The sequence below is a fragment of the Lampris incognitus genome, chromosome 4, assembly GCF_029633865.1.
Source record: "Lampris incognitus isolate fLamInc1 chromosome 4, fLamInc1.hap2, whole genome shotgun sequence".
Classification (NCBI taxonomy): Eukaryota; Metazoa; Chordata; class Actinopteri; order Lampriformes; family Lampridae; genus Lampris; species Lampris incognitus.
Genome location: NC_079214.1, coordinates 61,021,776 through 61,044,426, shown reverse-complemented (window position 1 = coordinate 61,044,426; position 22,651 = coordinate 61,021,776). Strand labels below are relative to the sequence as shown.

General features: G+C 41.8%; 2 protein-coding genes across 2 annotated transcripts; both read left to right on the top strand.

Annotated features, from left to right (window-relative positions):
* Positions 1 to 315: 315 nt before the first annotated feature.
* Positions 316 to 3,960, top strand: LOC130112098 (G2/mitotic-specific cyclin-B2-like). The gene is made up of 9 exons (XM_056279395.1): positions 316 to 342; positions 549 to 656; positions 1,915 to 2,022; positions 2,106 to 2,381; positions 2,460 to 2,618; positions 2,696 to 2,932; positions 3,062 to 3,202; positions 3,293 to 3,403; positions 3,853 to 3,960. Exons 1-9 carry the CDS (start codon positions 316 to 318, stop codon positions 3,958 to 3,960), a joined length of 1,275 nt encoding a protein of 424 aa, XP_056135370.1.
* A 9,065-nt stretch (positions 3,961 to 13,025) lies between these two features.
* On the top strand, positions 13,026 to 22,152 carry LOC130112097 (G2/mitotic-specific cyclin-B2-like). The gene is made up of 9 exons (XM_056279394.1): positions 13,026 to 13,260; positions 13,621 to 13,856; positions 20,097 to 20,204; positions 20,288 to 20,563; positions 20,644 to 20,802; positions 20,880 to 21,116; positions 21,246 to 21,386; positions 21,477 to 21,587; positions 22,045 to 22,152. The coding sequence occupies exons 1-9, from the start codon at positions 13,026 to 13,028 to the stop codon at positions 22,150 to 22,152; spliced, it is 1,611 nt and encodes a 536-aa protein (XP_056135369.1).
* The last annotated feature ends 499 nt before the right edge of the window (positions 22,153 to 22,651 follow it).

Sequence of the window (22,651 nt, the reverse complement as noted above, 5' to 3'; positions counted from 1 at the left end):
TAAAAAAAAAAAAACGTATTTTTGTCCCCACGATGGCTCCGTAGTTTTCTGCGTAGCCAGCTGACCTTTGAACGGACCCTGTGAACCAATAACAAGGCTGCATTTGAATATAACTTAGCCAATCAAAGCCGGTGGATGATTTTAACTTTTTTTTTCCGTTGGGTTGATTCAATTTTAGCGCGATCGGCGACCTGGATAACGTTATTTCTTGGCGACTCAGCGGAGTTGTTGTGTTACGATCGTTGGTCCCGGGACAGACTACGGAGCAGTTGTTTAGTTTTTCATCGTCATTTTTACAGTTTGTCACCGTTAAACATGAGTTCAACCGACGTTCGCCATGCGGTGAGTAACGTTCAGTGCTAAGCTAGCTGAGTCACACGAGTTCAAAGATGGAATAGATGAATAAAGCAGCCCGAGATGCATTGCAATGTGAAAAACAAACACGGTATAAACCAACTATTGTGGTTTAATTGCAAATTAGAGCATTCATTTAAAATGACTACTCGGCATTCTAAGCAAACAGGGTTCTTTCTTTTCTTAATTCGTAGTTTGGGGGGACAGAAAATCCAACCCAGAAAGGCAAGGCCGCAAAGGGTCCTACGAGAGCTGTGTTTGGACAGCTTACCAACGTTCCTGTTGCAGCCGTCAACACCAAGGTAATGTTGGGAGAATTTGCGATCTGGTCCAATAGTTATGCCATCATGTTGTCCAAATATGTTTTGCTGAATTGTCTCCTCAGAAAAATGGATCAGACGAAGCTGCAACCAGATCATCTCGCAAACAAAAAACCAAGCAAACCGTGGTCCAACATGGTCGTCCCCTCAAAATTGATGAAATTCCGCCTTCCTCCATCCAAGACGAATTGGCTGGTGTGTCGATGATGGAAGAGGAACTTTGCCAGGCCTTCCCTGAAAATCCTTGATGTGGAGGACATTGACAAGAATGATTCAGATGTGCCACAAATGTGTTCTGAATACGTGAAAATTAATGAATATTATGGGTGCTTTACACATATTAGAAGAAACCCCTTAGTTTTGTTTGTTGTTTACTTCTTATTTCGCTTAGGTTGTAATCGTGTTTGCACTGTGTGCTCAGTTCTATGCATAATGTTTCAATTTGGCAAAAAATAAAAATTATTTAAAATTCAAAACTTTTTTTGTCACCGTGACCCTAATAAGGTTCCGTAGTTTTCCGCGTAGTCAGCTGACATTTGAACGGACCTTGTTAACCAATAACAAGGCTGCATTTGAATATAACTTAGCCAATCAAAGCCTGTTGTTAATTCCATGTTAGCGCGATCGGCAAGCTGGAAACAATATTTTCTTGGCGAGTCTCCGTGTTGCATAACAATCGTTGGACCTGGGAGAGATTATTGAACAATCGCTTCATTTTTCATGGTAATATTCTACAGCTTATCACCGTTAACCATGAGTTCAACTGACGTTCGCCATGCGGTGAGTAACATTCAGCGTTAAGCTAGCTGTAATTAGCGTTAGCTTGCCACAGGTTCTGCTTCCAAGGTGAAGTCTATTGTTCCCTTAACAGGTGGCTGTTCTAAACGACTGTTTCCTAAAAAAATGTTCATTCAGATTCAGACAACTTTATTTATCCCAGAAGGGCAATTCAGTTTTACAATTTACCCGGACCATACACCAACTCGAAGACAAGGGGCAGATCAGTATGGCAGAGACAACAGGCTGACACATGAGTTAAAGGATAGAATAAATGAATAAAGCAGCCTAAGATGCATTGCACGTTACATTCCAATGCAACATCAGTGAACTTGGGCCCACAATGCATGTGAAAAACAAACAAGGTATAAACCAACTATTGTGGTTTAAAAAAAATTAGAGCATCCATTTAAAATGACTACTCGGCATTCTAAGCAAACATGGTTCTTTTCTAAATTCGTAGTTTGGGGGGACAGAAAATCCAACCCAGAAAGGGAAGGCGGTAAAGGGTCCTAAGAGAGCTGTGTTTGGAGAGCTTACCAACGTTCCTGTTGCAGCCGTCAACACCAAGGTAATATTGGGAGAATTTGCGATCTGGTCCAATAGTTATGCCATCATTTTGTCCAAAAATGTTTCACTGAATTGTCCCCTCAGAAAAATGGATCAGACGAAGCTGCAACCAAATCATTGCTCAAACGAAAAACCAAGCAAACCGCGGTCCAACATGGTCGTCCTCCAAAGGCGGATGAAATTCTGCCTTCCTCCATCCAAGAGGAATCAGCTGGTGTGTCGATGATGGAAGAGGAACTTTGCCAGGCCTTCTCTGAAACTCTCCTTGATGTGGAGGACATTGACAAGAATGATTCAGATATGCCACAGATGTGTTCTGAATACGTGAAGGACATCTTTGTTTATCTACGGAGCCTAGAGGTATTCTGTGCAGAAACTTGGTTATACTTGCCCGTCGCCAAGCTTGCATTGTTTAAAACCTTACACTGTTTTCCGCAGGAACAGCAGGCTGTACGACCCAAATACATGCAAGGCTATAAAATCAATGGACGTATGCGCGCTGTCCTCGTTGATTGGCTGATTGAAGTTCACGCCAACTTTCAGCTGTTGCAGGAGACTCTTTATCTCACAGTTGCTGTATTGGATCGTTTTCTCCAGGTAGGAGCTGATACCTTGCATCTCGAATTTTCTGTAAACAATGTTGACATGAGTTAATTCTCTCAAATGCACCACAGGTCCACCCAATTTCACAACAGAAGCTGCAGCTGGTTGGCGTGACTGCCATGTTTTTAGCTTCAAAATATGAAGAGATGGACTGCGTAGATGTTGGGGACCTTGCCTACGTCACAGACAATTCCTTCTCTAACGCTCAAATCCTGGAGATGGAGCGAGTTATTTTTCGGCAACTCAACTTTAACCTGGGACGCCCCCTGCCAATACACTTCCTCAGGAGGGCTTCAAAAGCCTCCAATGTGAGTTTCTGCCTGTGGCACACAAAGCCAAGAAATGTGCACAAATCCTTGTGCTCCAGTAGCCGCTGGCAAATGCAGTTGTAAGTCTGAGAGCAGGTCTTTATTTGGTTTGGGTGTCCTGTCTTGCAGTCTAATGTAGAGACGCATATCCTCGCTAAGTATCTGATGGAGCTGACCCTCCTTGACTACGACATGGTGCACTACCGACCCTCAGAGATCGCTGCTGCCTCCCTGTACCTTGCCCAGCTGCTGTTTGATGAACTGCCTTGGGTAGGTTAACTTTCATTAATGAAGTACCTTGATAGTTCTGTAAACCTACTTGTCCTGATCCAATGACTAAAATGATTGCTCCTTTTGCAGTCTGCTACACAGAAGCACTACACAACATACGATGAAATCCACCTGAAGCCAATTGGGCAGCACATTGCTAAAAACGTTGTGATCATGAATGAGGGGAAAACAAAGTTCCAGGTAAGCTGAAGGGATTAAAACACCCGGCGGTACGGTGCCGTCGTGGTTAGCACTGTCACCTCAAAACAAGAAGGTCCTGGGTTCGAACCCCGGGGTTGTCCAACCTTGGGGGTCATCCCAGGTCCTTTCTGTGTGGAGTTTGCATGTTCTCCCCCTTTCTGCGGTGTGTTTCCTCCGGGTGCTCCGGTTTCTCCCACCATCAAAAAGACATGCATGTTAGGGTTAATACTCCTGTCTGTGCCCCTGACCGAGGCATGGCAAGACCAACTGGAGTTGGTCCCCGGGTGCTGCACGACAGCTGCTCACTGCACCTAGCTACCCAGCTAGGATGGGTTAAATGCAGAGGAAGAATTTCCCCACGGGGATCAATAAAATAGTAAAAAAAGAGTAAAAAGCAGCGTAACTTGATGACACGCTGGCTCTTGTCTAACCATTGTCCTCTCCTGCAGGCTGTAAAGGGCAAGTATTCAAGCAGCAAACTGATCAAGGTCAGCCTCGCCCCTCAACTAAAGTCTCCTGTGCTGACCAACATGGCTGCTCCTCTTCTCAAACCCTGAAATCTGTATATATATAAAATCCAGTGAGTCAAGTGAATTGTTTATGAGACGGTACAAGCCTGTTTCATGCCATAAGCCATCACTTGACTCACTGGATATAGTAGGCCTGTTTTATTTACTTCTGTGTATCATTGTCATATGTTCATGTACTTGGTAATTTTCTTCTATAAGTTTGTTTCAGCTCCCAACAAACGTGTCATTTTCATGTTGTTTTCTGTGTTCATCAGCCCAAGTCAAGAATAAACTGAAGAGTGGAAGCAACCGTCTGTCTGTCCCCTGATGGTATTTATCAGTTTTGAAACCGTCATGTCCTTCTCATAATTATGAAAAATTGGAATAAGCTATTTTTAGACATTGCTTTAGTTTATCGTGGGTGGGTTTCTTTGTCGCTGACACTCGGGTTAAAGGATAGCATATTGTTCATCTTTGTAATGTGTTGGCTGCTGTGGTGTTATGTGGGCTGTTGGCTGCTGTGTTTACAGGTATGTAGGCTACTGTCTATTCCCTAATATAGCAATTATACTTAAGTATTTAATATACGTAATTATTAAAATACCATCAACAGAGGGTGTGGCTAGTGATTCAGGAGCTGTAGCCAGTGTCCGCCCTAGTGGCCACAGGCCGCTACTGACATGTTCTCCAATTCTCAACAAGATTTCCCTTCCATCCATTATCCGACCCACTTGTCCTGCTCTCAGGGTGGCGTGGATGCTGGAGCCTATCCCAGGTGTCATTGGGCGGCAGGTGGGGAGACACCCTGGACCGGCCACCAGGCCATCACACAGGGCCCACACACACACACACACACACACACATTCATACCTAGAGACAACACTTTTGCAGAGCAGTTCCTTATTGTTTTGGATCCAAACATGAGATTTGTGGACAACAAGAAAAATGCATCAGATTGCCTGACATACTTGAAGACAACCAGGAGGCTATGGACCAGACAGTCCTGGGAATCTTTGCCATAAAGATGGAAGGTGCAGAGCCCACAGATGGCCTGGCAGATGTTGGAATCATCATCGAAGGTGTCGAAGTGCTCCATGACCTTGGTAACATTGCAAATGCGCTCGCCATTTTGTTTGGCCTCATGTACTCACTGGACTTGAGCTATCCAACAAACCAGAAGTACACACTTGAGGTTCTGCAAAAACTTGTGATGGAACTAGATGGCAACAAACTCAACGAAGGCCCAAGTGCTAAAGAACAAACTGTGTGATGGAACATTTTAGACAAGTGTTGTGCTCCTGAGCAGCACAGGAAACATGGAGGACAGATTCTTGCACAAAACTGATTTTTGGATCTGCATGTTGAACTGTCTGTGAAGAGTGGATCGGATGCACTGAATGTTTAACAGACTTAAAAGTGTTTACAAAAGGAAGAGAGAATAATGGAAACTTAAAAAACACAAATGAGAAGTTTGAATTTGTCAGTTGCAGAAGGGGAGATCAGTGTGAAATGGAGAGTGACGGGTGAATATTGAGTTGTAGCAAGGAGGATTAGAGAAACAAATGAGCAACATTTGATGATAGTGTGATGGCACAGTCACAGGCACCATAAACATGATTACCAAGTTCGCCTTCATAAGATTTGGCACTATTTGTTGAAAATGTCCATTCCTTACTGAATGTGGCGGACTAGTGTTTTTTGTTTGTTTTGTTTGTTAATTTAAGAAAACTTCCCTGATTTTTTTTCTCTCTCCCTATAATGCTGAAGTGGCAGGTAGGAAAATATTATGTTGAAGTATTTTTACATGACAAAACATTTGTTCAGCCTATTCATGTAGATGGTTCATCTTTTTTTTAAAAAAAAAATCAGTACCTAAGGTTTCATTTGACAGTGTTAAGTAATTGTGAGGAAAAAAGTATTCAACCATTTTCATTCTGCCTGCTTTTGGGAGCTTCTTAAAGCTATAATGCGTAACTTTTAATCGGATGTCTGTTACATTCAAGCCTTTGCCAAACGAGTTCACACAGTGCTGATTAAGCCTATCACCACCACGTAAATAAATCTCTCTGTATTTCAGTGTTTTTAAATCTGGTGTTGGGTTAGACATTCCCACCTGCATGGGAGGATATAATGTAACAAGCCAATCGTCAATTAATTCATCAATTATTATTCAAAAATCATTCTTTTTGAATAATAACAATTCTATGGAGGCTAAACTCATTGGCTAGTTACATTCTGTCCTCCCAGCAGGGTGGGACTGCATACCCAGACACCAGGTTTAAAAACTCTGTATACAGTGAAACACAGAGAGATTTACCTGGTGGTGATAGGCTTAATCAGCGTTGTGTGAACTCGTTTGGCAAGGGCTTGAATGTAACAGACATCAATTTATGTGTAAAAGTTACGCACTAAAGCTTTAAGGTTGAGTTTTGCAGGTCCTGTAAGAGATTTTTGTTTTCTTTGGGCATTTTATAAAGATTTAACTGTAAACAAAGTTGAGAATTTTATAACATAAAGTGAAATATTTTAATCTCAACATTTTTATTTAGAAATTGGAAAATATAAACTATACATGTTGAAAAATGGTTTCCTAGATATGCAGGAGTAATTTTAAAAGGCTAGTTAAACATTTTGGCAAATTTGCGTGTTGGCAGCTCCCTGTAGTTACATGAGTAGGTAGGTACATTATATTTTCTCATCTTTGCCTGCAGTGTGGAGAGAGCAGAGCAGCAGATACGCTCAAACAAGTTAAAGTTTGTGGTTTTAAATATGTGAATGTTCATGTTTCATTGGAAATAAATGTTTTTCACAGAACCAAGCTATTGTGATTTGAATTTACTTAACCACATTTTGTGGAAATTGTTGACAGGACCAGGTTTAGTAAGTCCAACATAAATTCACTAGCTTTACAGCAATGAAAACTATTTAAGTACTGCTTATTCAAGTCAGTTAAGTTGGAACAACAAGGAGTTGTTCAGTTGGTGTTACTAAATACAGTTGAGTTATATTTACATTAGTGAGTTAGGTCAGTGTAATGAATGTCTTTAGTTAGCTGAACACTGACGGATCAATTAAGGCTAACTTGACCAGATAATACTGAAATTACTTAATACAGTCTTGTTGGTTTCACATAAGTTAGTTATTTCTTCTATAATAATAGTATTAAATTATTTTGAACACAACTCAGTTATGTGGAAATTGTTGACATAACTATATTAAGTAAATTCAACAAATCATTTTTTTGAGTGAGTCTGTTACTACTTTTCGTTGTAAATTGTTCTTTGATGTTCTCTTTTAATTCAGACTTTTGTTTCATTTCACTTAATGCAAGGGGTCTCAGAGATACTGTTAAACGAAAGGCAATTTTTCTTTTCTGTAAAAGCAAGAAACCGCACTGTGTTCTGCTACAAGAGACTCATTCAAATGAAACTGATGAGAAATTGTGGACCAACCAATGGGGGGGATAAGAGTTTATTTTGTCGTGGAACCAATCGCTCTGCCGGTGCTGCTATCCTATTGAACAACTTCCCTGGGAAAATGATTACTTCCAAAAAAAGTGTGGACGGTCACTGGATCCTGTGTTTGGTCAATTGACCATTGCTTTGTTATTTTGGGGAAAATGTATGGATACAATAATATAAACCAGAATAAGAATTTACTCTTTGAAATCAATAATAATATTAAGGATCTGAAACTGAGATACTCCACTGATAATATTATGTTAGGAGGGGACTATAATATGGTGTATAATGAGTGGTTGGACCGCTCGCCCACAAAGTATCATAGCCATCAATATAATCCTCATTTGACTCATTTTTGCAGTAGCCACAATCTCTGACCCATGGCGCTTTATGCACCCTGCTTTAAAAGAATTTTCTTGGCTTAAGCCAGATGGCTCAAGTAAATCTAGGTTTGATTTTTGGCTCATTTCTGACTGTTTAAAAGAATTTGTTGCTGACTGTTTTATACACTATATGTACAAAGGTATTGGGACACGTGGCCTTTACACCTACTGGAGCTTTTATGACATCTCATTCTAAATTCATAGGCATTGATATGGAGTTGGTCCCCCCTTTGCAGCTATAACAGCTTCCACTCTTCTGGGAAGGCTTTCCACAAGATTTTGGAGTGTGTCTGTGGGAATTTTGGCCCATTCATCCAGAACAATATTTGTGAGGTCAGGCACTGATGTTGGATGAGAAGACCTGCCTCCTAATCTCCATTCTAGTTCATCCCAAAGGTGTTCGATGGGGCTGAGGTCAGGGTTCTGTGCAGGCCAGTCATGTTCTTCCACACCAAACTCACCCAACCATGTCTTAATGGACCTTGCTTTGTGCACTGGGGAACCGTCATGCTGGAACTAAAAAGGGCCCTCCCCAAACTGTTCCCACATAGTTGGAAGCATAGAATTGTCCAAAATGTCTTGGTATAATGAAGCATTAAGATTTCCCTTCACTGGAACAAAGAGGCCTGGCCCAACCCCTGAAGAACAACCCCATACCATTATCCCTCCTCCACCAAACTTTACAGTTGGCACAGTACAGTCAGGCAGGTAGCGTTCTCCTGGCATCCGCCAAACCCAGACTCGTCCATCAGACTGCCAGACAGAGAAGCATGATTCGTCACTCCATAGAACACGTTTCCACTGCTCCAGAGTTCAGTAGCAATATGATTTACACCCCTCCATCGGACGCTTGGCATTGTGCTTGGTGATGTAAGGCTTGCATGCAGCTGCTCGGCCATGGAAACCCATTCCCTGAAGCTCCTGGCACACAGTTTTTGTGCTGATGTTAATGCCAGATGAAGTTTGGAACTCTGCAGTTATTGAGTCAAGAGAGCGTTGGCGACTTTTACACACTATGCACCTCAGCACTCACTGACCCCGCTGTGTGACTTAACGCAGTCTGCGACTTCGTGGCTGAGTTGCAGTTGTTCCTAAACGCTTCCACTTTTCAAAAATACCACTTACAGTTGACCGTGGACTATTTAGCAGGGAAGAGATTTCACGAACGAACTTATTGCAAAGGCGGCATCCTATGACAATACCACGCTTGAATTCACTGAGCTCTTCAGAACGGCCCATTCTTTCACAAATATTTGTAAATGCAGACTGCATGGCTAGCTGCTGGATTTTATACACCTGTGGCAATGGGTGTGAATGAAACACCTCAATTCAATGATTAAGAGGTGTGTCCCAATACTTTTGTCTATAAAGTGTATCTACCGATCCCTTATAAGACCACTGTATTAGTTTAACTTTGAAACCTATTAATGCTTACAAGTGAAATAAGGCTTATTGGAAGTATAATTCCAGCTTGTTACATTCTGAGGTCTACTCTCAGGGGGTTGACAATATTATAACTTGCATTTGTAAAGGTAACAGCCCTTCTTCTTATGTCGCCAAATGGGAATTTTTGAAATTTAAAGTAAGAATTTTTCCATATCCTTTAGTAAACAACAAACATTCCGCCCAGTTAGAAGAGGCCCAACTGACAAGAGAAATGTGTGTGTGTGCGGCAATAAACCCACAGTTACTGATGCCGAGAAAAGGAAATTACGTACACTACACACCAAAATGGATGATATTGGGCCTTTTAGAGCCGACGTAATGATGACGTCAGAGCGTCAGCTGGAGGCAAAACAAAGCCAGGAGCGGTGACGTCAAATACGAATCACGTCCTCAGGCAAGCGTCCATCATCTAGCTAGCGTTAGCGAGCATGTCTTCATGCTGTGTTTCTGGGTGCCAGAATCGAATAAGTAATAAAATAAACCTGACGTTTTATCGCGTACCAGCTGCCACTCCCAGTCAAAAAGATCGGAGACAACTGGTTAAATGTGATGAGACGAAAGGACTGGACTGAGGAGATCCTCAAAAATGCTCGTGTTTGTAGCGCACACAATATCAGGTAAGTAAGGTAACGTTAAACTGTACTTTTGTCTGTTGTAGGTATGGATAGTTGCCTCCAGTTAAGCTCCGCCCACAAAAACGTCACTATGTTTACTAACAGAAAAGGGGTCTATTTACACAATGAATTAAAGGGGGCTGCCATTAGATCTAAAGCCAAATGGGTTGAGGAAGGAGAGAGAAATTCTTTTTTTTTGCAGATTAGAGAAAACCCGCCACAAAAAAAATGATATGGGAACATTGATCATCAATAACAATGAATGCTCTGACCCAAAGAGGCTAGCCAATGAAACCTATCCCTTTTTTTAGTAATCTATGCTCTTCTCTCCTCTAAAATTTCACCTGACACAGCAGAAGTCTTTTTTGACGAAAAGCAAAGTTTTCATTCCTCAAATAATTAAGATTTCAGAAATGACTGTGAGGCACAGATCTCACATGAGGAGCAAGAGTCAACAATGCATTGCTTGACTCCTGACCGGCCCAGATGGACTTACAGCAAATTTTGATAAACATTTTTGTGAACATATCAGAGTACTTTTATTTGATAGATGGATAATTGGAGACCAATAACACTCCTCAACACTGATTACAAGCTGCTCACGCACATATTTTCAAATCGTCTCAAAGAAGGACTTTCTCAAATCATAAGTGACAGTCAGGATTCATGAGAGGTAGATCAATACATAATAATGTGCGCCTAGTCCTAGACCTACTTGAATATAGTGATTTTTTGATGGCGATGGCTTTATTGTCTTTCTTGATTTCTATAAAGCTTTTGATACGGTAGAGCATCCTTTTATCTTCAAGGCATTGGAGCTCTGTGGTTTTGGAGAGAACTTCAGGAATGTAATCAAATCCTTTCATAATGGCACAAATAGCTCAATATCTTTATCGGGTGATACTTCCCCTCGGTTTACAATTAACAGCGGTATAAAGCAAGGTTGCCCAGTCTCTCCTTTACTCTTTTTAGTTGCAGCCGAAATGCTCTTGATTTTTATCAAAAACTCAGATATTGAGCTGTTGAATGTATTTGAGAACCAAATAATTGTAAGTCAGCGGGCAGATGACCACAACCTTGTTTTTGAAAAATGTTAAGCAGGTTCCAAAGGCTATTCAAATTATAGATTTATTTTCTAAAGCATCTGGTGTACTATTAAACTTGAAAAAATATGAATTACTAGCTATACATAACTGCCACCTTCTGGCAGCATATGGTATATATATATATATATATATATATATATATATATATATATATATATATATATATATATATATATATATACCATATGATATACCACAGTCGAATAAGTAAACGTTGTTCAGTCTACCTCAACCTGTCTCATGCTTGGGTCTGATACAGTACATGGTGTCAGAAGTTTGTCTTGAAAGACAGAAAAGAACTCATAAAATGAAAAAATGGACCAGCAGAAACCTCCAGGGATGTTAAACTTAAGAAGGCAACCTCGCAGAAAATTGGCGAGTGTGGAAGCAGAAGTTTGCAATATATCTCGTTGCAAGTGGAATCTCAGAGAAGTCTGAAAAGGTAAAGATAGCCACTTTCCTTCACGTCACGGGAGACAACGCCATCAAAGTATTTAATACTTTTGATTTTGATGATGATGTCATCATCAAAATCATGCGTTAAAAGAGCTGTTCGGGAAGTCCTGTGAACCGGGAAAAAATGTCACGTACCAGAGACATGTGTTTAACATGAGGGTACAGGGCAGTGCTGAATCCATTGATGCATATGTCACTGATCTTAAAAACAAAGCCAAAGATTGTGAATTTGGAGGGTTAACCGAGTCATTGATCAGAGACGGAGTTGTTTGTGGGATCACAAACGATCAGATCCGAGGCAGGCTGCTAAGGGAGCCAGAGCTAGCGTTGCAAAGAGCAGTTGACATATGCCGGGCAAGTGAAGTTAGCCAGAGCCAGCTGAAAAAGCTACATGAGGAAACTGAAGTGCAAGTACAGAAAATACACAAACAGAAAATATATGAAAAAAAAGGACAGACTGCAAGAAAATAAGAAAAAACCACAAGCACAATGTGGGAGATGCGGGTATAAACATGAAGTAATGCAATGCCCTGCATTTGGCCAAACCTGTAATAAATGTCACGGCAAGAATCACTATGCCAAAATGTGCAAGACAAGTGGACAGACGGATAACCGACGGAAAATCCAAGGAATTGAACGTGACACAGCAAGTGATGATGATATGTTCATAGGGACAGTTACAGTGAAAGAAAAAGACATGCATGTAAACAAAGTGGATGTGAAAATGGACAGAGATGTCTGGAAAGAAACTAAAGATAAAAACACAGCCACTCACAGTCATGATAGATACAGGTGCTGACTGTAATATCATATCCAAGGGAGAATTAGATAAATTGAAACTGGAAGACAGTAAGCTGCAAAAGTCAAGCTACAAATTAGTGGGTTTCTTTGGGGAAAAACAAAAGCCACTAGGGCAGAAGACTATTAAATGCCAATACAAAGACAAGACAGTATGATCTAGTTTTTCAAGTGATAAAACAAGATGCAACATTGGGTAGCAAGTCGAGTGTTGACCTAGGCATGCTTAAGAGGATATATGAGGTAGAAGAAAAAACACAGACAGACATTTTGAGTGAATGTGAAGATTTATTCACAGGACTAGGCTGTGTTCCTGGTGTGCACCATATTCAGTTAAATCTTGATGTCTCACCAGTGATTCATCCCCCTAGGAAGGTCCCAGTTGCTCTGAAAAAAGACATTGAAACAGAACTAAAACATATGGAAAGCTTTGATGTCATAGAGAGACAGACAGAACCAACAGAATGGGTCAGCAGCATGGTGACTATAGTGAAGCCGAATAAGATCAGGATATGTCTAGATCCCCAGGATTTGAATACAGCAATAAAAAGGGAACACTACCCTCTTAAAACAGTAGAGGAAGTAGTTGCAGAAATGCCGAACGCAAAGATGTTCTCTGTTTTAGATGCCAATCATGGTTACTGCTCAAAACTATGTACATTTAATTCACCACTAGGAAGGTACAGACTTAAGAGACTTCCTTTTGGCATATCATCAGCACCAGAAGTCTTTCAAAGGTGTTTAGCGCAGCATCTAGAAGGGCTTGAAGGGGTAGTGAATGTGGTGGATGACATTCTTGTATAGGGTGAGGATAAAGAGTCCCATGACAACAGACTGAGAAGCATAAACATGAAGCTGAACAGAGACAAATGCAAGATTGGACTCAGTGAAATCAGCTACATTGGACATGTGTTGAGCAAGGATGGGCTGAAACCGGACATGGGAAAAGTAAGAGCCATACAAGAAATACCAGAGCCACAGGACAAAACGGAGCTACAGAGAATCATGGGAATGGTGCAGTACTTAGCCAAATTCATTCCTAATCTCGCCGAAGTGTCTCCTCCTCTCAGGAAGCTACTGGAAGGTGAAACCATCTGGCACTGGGAGCATGAACAACAAAAGAGCTTCAAACATCTCAAGTAGCTTGTGAGTAACACACCAGTGTTGAAATATTATGATGTGCAAAAGCCTGTCACACTATCAGTTGATGCTAGCTCAGGTGGCTTGGGAGCCGTAATCCTGCAAGAAGGACATCCTTTAGCATATAGCTCAAGATCACTAAGAGAATGTGAACAAAGATATGCTCAAATAGAAAAAGAGCTATTAGCAATCGTATTTGGCTGTGAGAGATTTCACCAATATCTATACGGTAGGCAAGTGCAGGTTGAGTCAGATCACAAACCACTGGAAACTATTTTCAAAAAATCTCTCCATAAGGCTCCAGCAAGGCTGCAGAAAATGTTGATGAGACTCCAAAAGTATAGCCTAAATGTGAACTACAAGCCTGGTAAGGAAATGCACATTGCAGATGCATTAAGCAGAGCCAGCCTAAAAGATCTCACAGATAGCACACAGGAGGAGGAGCTGGATGTGAGCTACGTTGTGCAACAGTTACCTGTGTCAGAGGAGAAGCTCCAGCAGTTCAAAGAGGCAACTCAAGAGGACGAGGAACTAAGACAGGTCATAGCAGCAGTGCAGGATGGATGGCCTGAGTCACGGAGCCAAGTTCAAAAAGCCATACAACAGTACTGGACTTTTAAAGAAGAGTTAGCATACTCTGATGGGCTGTTGTTCAAAAATTCAAAACTGATCGTGCCTGCAAAGATGAGAGAAGAGATGCTGGAGAAAATTCATCAGTCTCATATGGGAATTGTGAAAAGTAAAGAAAGGGCCAGAGATATCTTGTTTTGGCAGGGATGGCAAAACAAATCGAGGACATTGTGCAGAAATGTGCAGTGTGCAACAAACATAAAAACCAAAATCCAAGAGAGCCTTTGATATCTCATCCAGTCCCAGAGAGGGTGTGGTCAAAGGTTGGAATAGACTTATTCCATTTCAATAATGCAGAATATTTGCTCTGTGTCGACTACTTTTCAAAGTACCCCGAAATTACTAAATTAAGCTGTACAACGAGCAAGCACATCATAACTGCTCTAAAATGTATCTTTGCCAGACACGGGGCACCAGATGAACTTGTTTCAGATAATGCAAGGCATCTAGTAAGTGCAGAAATGCTAAGGTTTGCTACCAGCTGGGAGTTCAAGCATACCACCTCGAGTCCTGAGTTTCCACAATCAAATGGCCAGGCAGAACGAGCCATTCAAACGGTCAAGCGTCTGTTGAAAAAAGCACAGGAGAGTCACACAGACCCATACACCGCTCTATTAGAGTACAGAAACACGCCGCTGGATGGAGTAGGCTACTCCCCCGCACAGAGCTGCTTATGGGTAGGAGGCTGAAATCAAAAATACCTGTGTCCAAGAGCCTGCTGAAGCCACGAGTATACAAATACGTGCGGAGCAAGTTGATTAACAGGCAAAACAAGCAGAAACACTATTTTGATCGTGGAACAAGGAAACTGCCAGAGGTGAATAAAGGAGAAAGAGTAAGAATCAGACAGCAGAACACAAAAATGTGGCAACCTGCTGTGATACTGGATAAACATGACAAGCCAAGGTCATACATAGTACAAGCCGACAATGACCAAATCCACAGAAGGAACAGAAGACACATTCTGAAAACAAAAGAAAACAGGATTTTACCAAAACCAACAGAGACTGTGGAACACACACTTGATCCTCCACAGCTGATGGATGATGGACAGCTCCATGCAGGACGAGAACCAGAACGAGGTGAAGTGATCCGAGAAAGACTCTTATCTGAAAGACACTCACCTGCAAAGACACCACCACCACCAGCTTTCACTCCAGAAAGAAACTCACCTGTAAGGTCTCATTTACCAGTTGTCTCTCCTAAGTCAGCAGCTACAAATGAGACTGTAAAAACCACACGTTGCAGTCGACCAGTTCGACTTCCCTTGAAGTTCCCGAAACTAATGCTGAAAGAAATCAAGAACTGTTAAAACTGTGTTGTTCTCTGTGAAACTTCAGTAAAAGATTGAGTTGACTGTTTCTATTGCAACATATTGAACAAACTGTTATGTACTAAAAGATTATGGAAATCTCAGTTATGGAGTTCATTAATGCAGCAGTTTGGTAAAAACCTGATTATTGACTTACTATTACAAGATGTTGTTAACTACTGAGTATTCTAGTGCAGTGGTTCTCAACCTTTTTGGGGTCCTGGACCCCCTGCGTATTTTTGATCTACCCTGAGGACCCCTCCACCTGATCTTGGGGGAGGGGGGTTGCAATTTGATAGAAACAGTAGAAACTGCATTTTAAATTGCATTATACTCTTTATTCACTCTTTGGGGCAAAAATAAGAGCTTTCAGTTGTAATTTAGATATAGTTAACAAAACAGAATATGTATTCAGTAACTTTCAGATATATGTAACAAAACAGAATATGTTTTCAGTAACTGTCAGATATATGTAACAAAACAGAATATGTATTCAGTAACTTTCAGATATATGTAACAAAACAGAATATGTATTCAGTAACTTTCAGATATATGCAACAACAGAGTTTTTATGCAGTAACTTTTAACAATGCAAACGGGAGCGAGATCTCTTATTAAAATACAATAAATTACACTTGTGAAACAGATGTAATTAGACAAAAAAAGTCCTGTTACCCTTTATAGTTTAGGTAGATAAAGGTCTCAGTCACATCTGAGTAAAATAATCCTATTTCTATAAATGTCATAGGATCTTTTTTTTAAAGATGTTTTATTTTCACGGACCCCTTGCAATTACACCACGGACCACTGGGGGTCCGCGGACCCCCGGTTGAGAAACACTGGTCTAGTAAAGTTCAAAATAAATAACTAGAAAAAGGGAAATGTGATGTATTGAAGTTGTAGTACTGGAGGGTACCTCTAAGTGACGCTGTAACCTTGAGAACCCCACACTGTACTGATATACCACAGTCGAATAAGTAAACGTTGTTCAGTCTACCTCAACCTGTCTCACGCTTGGGTCTGATACAATACAGGCGGTCTACAGGCTATTGACTTTTACTATATAAATGCAACTCTAAAGATGAAAGGGTTAAGGTCCTTTCTTGTAAACAACAACATCAACTTTTGGTATTGTGTTCCCAGGGAAGTTTTTAAAAAGACTGATACTGTGGCGGACACTAGGGGCTATGCCTCTCACCCAGCAGGACTGTGAGCTGGGGGCGTGGTTTACGTTCCCGGGCTCGCCGGTGCAGGGTTGTTCCTGCTGCAGCTGGCTTTTGGAGTTGAGGAATAAACATCAAACTCGCCTTGGTCTCCTGTGTTTTTCCTCATTCCTGCCACAATACAATTTATTTTCTTTTACGATGTGACTTTTCTGTTCAAAACCTACCTTTAAAATGATCCTCATTCCATTCACAAGTACTGTTATGTTGGAAGCTGTTGTACAAACACAATTTCACACCACATGATGTTCCCATCTGGAAGTGCAGATTCATTCTTTTTAGATATAGCTCTTTATTTTTCAATGAATGGATGGAGAAAGATGTTTGGTCTGTCACACATTTATTAGATGAATCTGGGAAGGTCTCACCCTTTGAGGAATTCTGTTTAAGGTTTAATTTCCAGCACAATCGTAATCAATACAATAAGGTTATTAAAAGTACACCAAATTCTCTTATTTTGATGGCTAAAAAATATACTACCTCATATAGTTCCCCCCCCCTTCTCTGATGATTGATAGACATGATTTCTCAGGTAAAATGTTGCCAAATAAAGTGATACATTGTCTCTTCACAAACGATTCACATCCTATGCAATTTAGCGGGAACTCAACTTCTCAGATTTTTTTAGTCAGCCTACTTTAAAGAAATGACGCATTAACTTCTTAAAATTACATTTACCTATGAAAGCAAAAGAGCTACACTTTAAAGTATTTAATGATGTACACTGCTCAAAAAAATAAAGGGAACACATAAGCAATGCAATGTAGCTCCAAGTCAATCACACTTTTGAGATATCAACCTGTCCAGTTAGGAAGCAACACTGATTTGTGACTCAGTTTCACCTGTTGGTAAATTGTCTAATTTCCACCAGGTGGAAATTAGACAATTTGCAAGACAACCCCTATAAAAGGAATGGATTTGCAGGTGGTGGCCACAGACCATTTGCCTGTCCTCATCTTTTCTGGCCGATCTTTGGTTAGTTTTTCATTTTGCTAGTGCCCTCACCACTAGAGGTGGCATGAGGCGGTATCTGCAACCTACAGAAGTTGCTCAGGTAGTGCAGCTCATCCAGGATGGCACATCAATGCGTGCTGAGGCAAGAAGATTTGATGTGTCTCCCAGCACAGTGTCCAGAGCATGGAGGAGGTACCAGGAGACAGGCCAGTACACCAGGAGACGTGGAGGGGGCCGCAGGAGGACAACAACCCCGCAGCAGGACCGCTATCTGGTCCTTTGTGCAAGGAGGAACAGGAGGAGCACTGCCGGAGCCCTACAAAACGACCTTCAACAGGCCACTAATGTGCAGGTTTCTGCTCAAACAGTGAGAAACAGAATGCATGAGGATGGTATGAGGGCCCGACGTCCACAATTGGGGCCTGTGCTCACAGCCCAACACCGTGAAGCCCGATTGACCTTTGCCAGAGAACATCTTGGTTGGCAGATTCGCCACTGGCGCCCTGTGCTCTTCACAGATGAGAGCAGGTTCACACTGAACACATGTGACAGACGTGAGAGAGTCTGGAGACGCTGTGGAGAACGTTCTGCTGCCTGCAACATCCTCCAGCATGACCGGTTTGGCGGTGGGTCAGTGATGGTCTGGGGAGGCATATCCTTGGAGGGCCGCACAGACCTCTACGTGCTAGCCAGAGGTACCATGACTGCCATTAGGTACCGGGATGAGATCCTCAGTCCCATTGTCAGACCATATGCTGGTGCAGTGGGCCCTGGGTTCCTGCTCATGCATGACAATGCTCGTCCTCATGTGGCCAGAGTGTGTCAGCAGTTCTTGTATGTCGAGGGCATTGATGCTATGGACTGGCCTGCACGTTCCCCAGACCTGAATCCAATCGAGCACCTCTGGGACATCATGTCTCGTACCATCCGCCAACGCGATGTCGCACCACAGACTGTCCAGGAGTTGACCGATGCCCTGATCCACGTCTGGGAGGAGATCCCTCAGGAGACCATCCGTCGTCTCATCAGGAGCATGCCCAGACGTTGTAGGGAGTGCATACAGGCAGGTGGAGGCCACACACACTACTGAGCCTCATTTTGAATCGTCTTGAAGAATTTCCACAGAAGTTGGATCAGCCTATGTTCTCATTTTCCACTTTGATTTTGAGTATGATTCTGAATCCAGACCTTAATGCGCTAATGATTTTGATTTCCATTGATCATTCTTAGGTTACTTTGCTCTAAACACATTCCTCTGTCTAATAAATAAAGATTTTCAGCTGAAATATTTCATTCATCGAGGTCTATATTGTGTTTTTAGGTGTTCCCTCTATTATTTTGAGCAGTGTATATCCCTCGGCAGAACTACTTCGACAAAGATTCAACTTTGACCACAATAACTGTATATTCTGTAATGAAGAAAAAGAGACCACAGATGACTTAATTTTCTTTTGTCTTTATAGCGACACTTTTGGGTGTGACATGTATGATTGGCTTGAACCAAGAAGCTTTTCTCTTTCCCAATTTAACAGAAATTACATTACATTTGGAATAGAGGATAACAAAATTGAATTGTTGTACTATAGATGTTTAGGTAAATGTCTATTCATAAATGTAAATGCATTAAGACACAGCCCTTATTGGTGGTCTTTAAAAGAGAACTAAAACTGTAGTGCAAATCACTGACATTTATGGAAAAGAAAACGCCAAAAAATTAATGAACATTATTGACGCCTTACACATATTAGAAGGGTTTTGTTTGTTTTTTTTGTTGTGTGTATTTATGTTCTTCTTATTTCGCTTAGGTTGTAATCGTGTTTGCGCTGTGTGTTCAGGTTCCTATACATAATGTTGATATGTGGAAAAAATTAAAAATTATAAAAAAAACAAAAAAAACAAACGTAATTTTGTCCCCACGATGGCTCCGTAGTTTTCTGCGTAGTCAGCTGACATTTGAACGGACCCTGTGAACCATTAACAAGGCTGCATTTGAATATAACTTAGCCAATCAAAGCCTGTTGTTAATTCCATGTTAGCGCGATCGGCAAGCTGGAAACACTATTTTCTTGGCGAGTCTCCGTGTTGCATAACAATCGTTGGACCTGGGAGAGATTATTGAACAATCGCTTCATTTTTCATGGTAATATTCTACAGCTTATCACCGTTAACCATGAGTTCAACTGACGTTCGCCATGCGGTGAGTAACATTCAGCGTTAAGCTAGCTGTAATTAGCATTAGCTTGCCACAGGTTCTGCTTCCAAGGTGAAGTCTATTGTTCCCTTAACAGGTGGCTGTTCTAAACGACTGTTTCCTAAAAAAATGTTCATTCAGATTCAGACAACTTTATTTATCCCAGAAGGGCAATTCAGTTTTACAATTTACCCGGACCATACACCAACTCGAAGACAAGGGGCAGATCAGTATGGCAGAGACGACAGGCTGACACATGAGTTAAAGGATAGAATAAATGAATAAAGCAGCCTAAGATGCATTGCACGTTACATTCCAATGCAACATCAGTGAACTTGGGCCCACAATGCATGTGAAAAACAAACAAGGTATAAACCAACTATTGTGGTTTAAAAAAAATTAGAGCATCCATTTAAAATGACTACTCGGCATTCTAAGCAAACAGGGTTCTTTCTTTTCTTAATTCGTAGTTTGGGGGGACAGAAAATCCAACCCAGAAAGGGAAGGCGGTAAAGGGTCCTAAGAGAGCTGTGTTTGGAGAGCTTACCAACGTTCCTGTTGCAGCCGTCAACACCAAGGTAATATTGGGAGAATTTGCGATCTGGTCCAATAGTTATGCCATCATTTTGTCCAAAAATGTTTCACTGAATTGTCCCCACAGAAAAATGGATCAGACGAAGCTGCAACCAAATCATTGCTCAAACGAAAAACCAAGCAAACCGCGGTCCAACATGGTCGTCCTCCAAAGGCGGATGAAATTCTGCCTTCCTCCATCCAAGAGGAATCAGCTGGTGTGTCGATGATGGAAGAGGAACTTTACCAAGCCTTCTCTGAAACTCTCCTTGATGTGGAGGACATTGACAAGAATGATTCAGATATGCCACAGATGTGTTCTGAATACGTGAAGGACATCTTTGTTTATCTACGGAGCCTAGAGGTATTCTGTGCAGAAACTTGGTTATACTTGCCCGTCGCCAAGCTTGCATTGTGTTTAAAACCTTACACTGTTTTCCGCAGGAACAGCAGGCTGTACGACCCAAATACATGCAAGGCTATAAAATCAATGGACGTATGCGCGCCGTCCTCGTTGATTGGCTGATTGAAGTTCACGCCAACTTTCAGCTGTTGCAGGAGACTCTTTATCTCACAGTTGCTGTATTGGATCGTTTTCTCCAGGTAGGAGCTGATACCTTGCATCTCGAATTTTCTGTAAACAATGTTGACATGAGTTAATTCTCTCAAATGCACCACAGGTCCACCCAATTTCACAACAGAAGCTGCAGCTGGTTGGCGTGACTGCCATGTTTTTAGCTTCAAAATATGAAGAGATGGACTGCGTAGATGTTGGGGACCTTGCCTACGTCACAGACAATTCCTTCTCTAACGCTCAAATCCTGGAGATGGAGCGAGTTATTTTTCGGCAACTCAACTTTAACCTGGGACGCCCCCTGCCAATACACTTCCTCAGGAGGGCTTCAAAAGCCTCCAATGTGAGTTTCTGCCTGTGGCACACAAAGCCAAGAAATGTGCACAAATCCTTGTGCTCCAGTAGCCGCTGGCAAATGCAGTTGTAAGTCTGAGAGCAGGTCTTTATTTGGTTTGGGTGTCCTGTCTTGCAGTCTAATGTAGAGACGCATATCCTCGCCAAGTATCTGATGGAGCTGACCCTCCTTGACTACGACATGGTGCACTACCGACCCTCAGAGATCGCTGCTGCCTCCCTGTACCTTGCCCAGCTGCTGTTTGATGAACTGCCTTGGGTAGGTTAACTTTCATTAATGAAGTACCTTGATAGTTCTGTAAACCTACTTGTCCTGATCCAATGACTAAAATGATTGCTCCTTTTGCAGTCTTCTACACAGAAGCACTACACAACATACGATGAAATCCACCTGAAGCCAATTGGGCAGCACATTGCTAAAAACGTTGTGATCATGAATGAGGAGAAAACAAAGTTCCAGGTAAGCTGAAGGGATTAAAACACCCGGCGGTACGGTGCCGTCGTGGTTAGCACTGTCACCTCAAAACAAGAAGGTCCTGGGTTCGAACCCCGGGGTTGTCCAACCTTGGGGGTCATCCCAGGTCCTTTCTGTGTGGAGTTTGCATGTTCTCCCCCTTTCTGCGGTGTGTTTCCTCCGGGTGCTCCGGTTTCTCCCACCATCAAAAAGACATGCATGTTAGGGTTAATACTCCTGTCTGTGTCCCTGACCGAGGCATGGCAAGACCAACTGGAGTTGGTCCCCGGGTGCTGCACGGCAGCTGCTCACTGCACCTAGCTACCCAGCTAGGATGGGTTAAATTGCAGAGGAAGAATTTCCCCACGGGGATCAATAAAATAGTAAAAAATAAAAAAAGAGTAAAAAGCAGCGTAACTTGATGACATGCTGGCTCTTGTCTTACCATTGTCCTCTCCTGCAGGCTGTAAAGGGCAAGTATTCATGCGACAAACTGATCAAGGTCAGCCTCGCCCCTCAACTAAAGTCTCCTGTGCTGACCAACATGGCTGCTCCTCTTCTCAAACCCTGAAATCTGTATATAAAACATTGCTTATGGCATGAAACAGGCTTGTACTGTCTCAAAGAATTCACTTGACTCACTGGATTATATATAGTAGGCCTGTTTTATTTACTTCTGTGTATCATTGTCATATGTTCATGCACTTGGTAATTTTCTTCTGTAAGTTTGTTTCAGCTCCCAACAAACGTGTCATTTTCATGTTGTTTTCTGTGTTCATCAGCCCAAGTTAAGAATAAACTGAAAAGTGGAAGCAACCGTCTGTCTGTCTCCTGATGGTATTTCTTATCAGTTTTGAAACCGTTATGTCCTTCTCATAATTATGAAAAATTGGAATAAGCTATTTTTAGACATTGCTTTAGTTTATAGTGGGTGGGTTTTTTTGTCGCCGACACTCGGGTTAAAGGATAGCATATTGTTCATCTTTGTAATGTGTTGGCTGCTGTGGCGTTATGTGGGCTGCTGGCTGCTGTGTTTACAGGTATGTAGGCTACTGTCTATTCCCTAATAT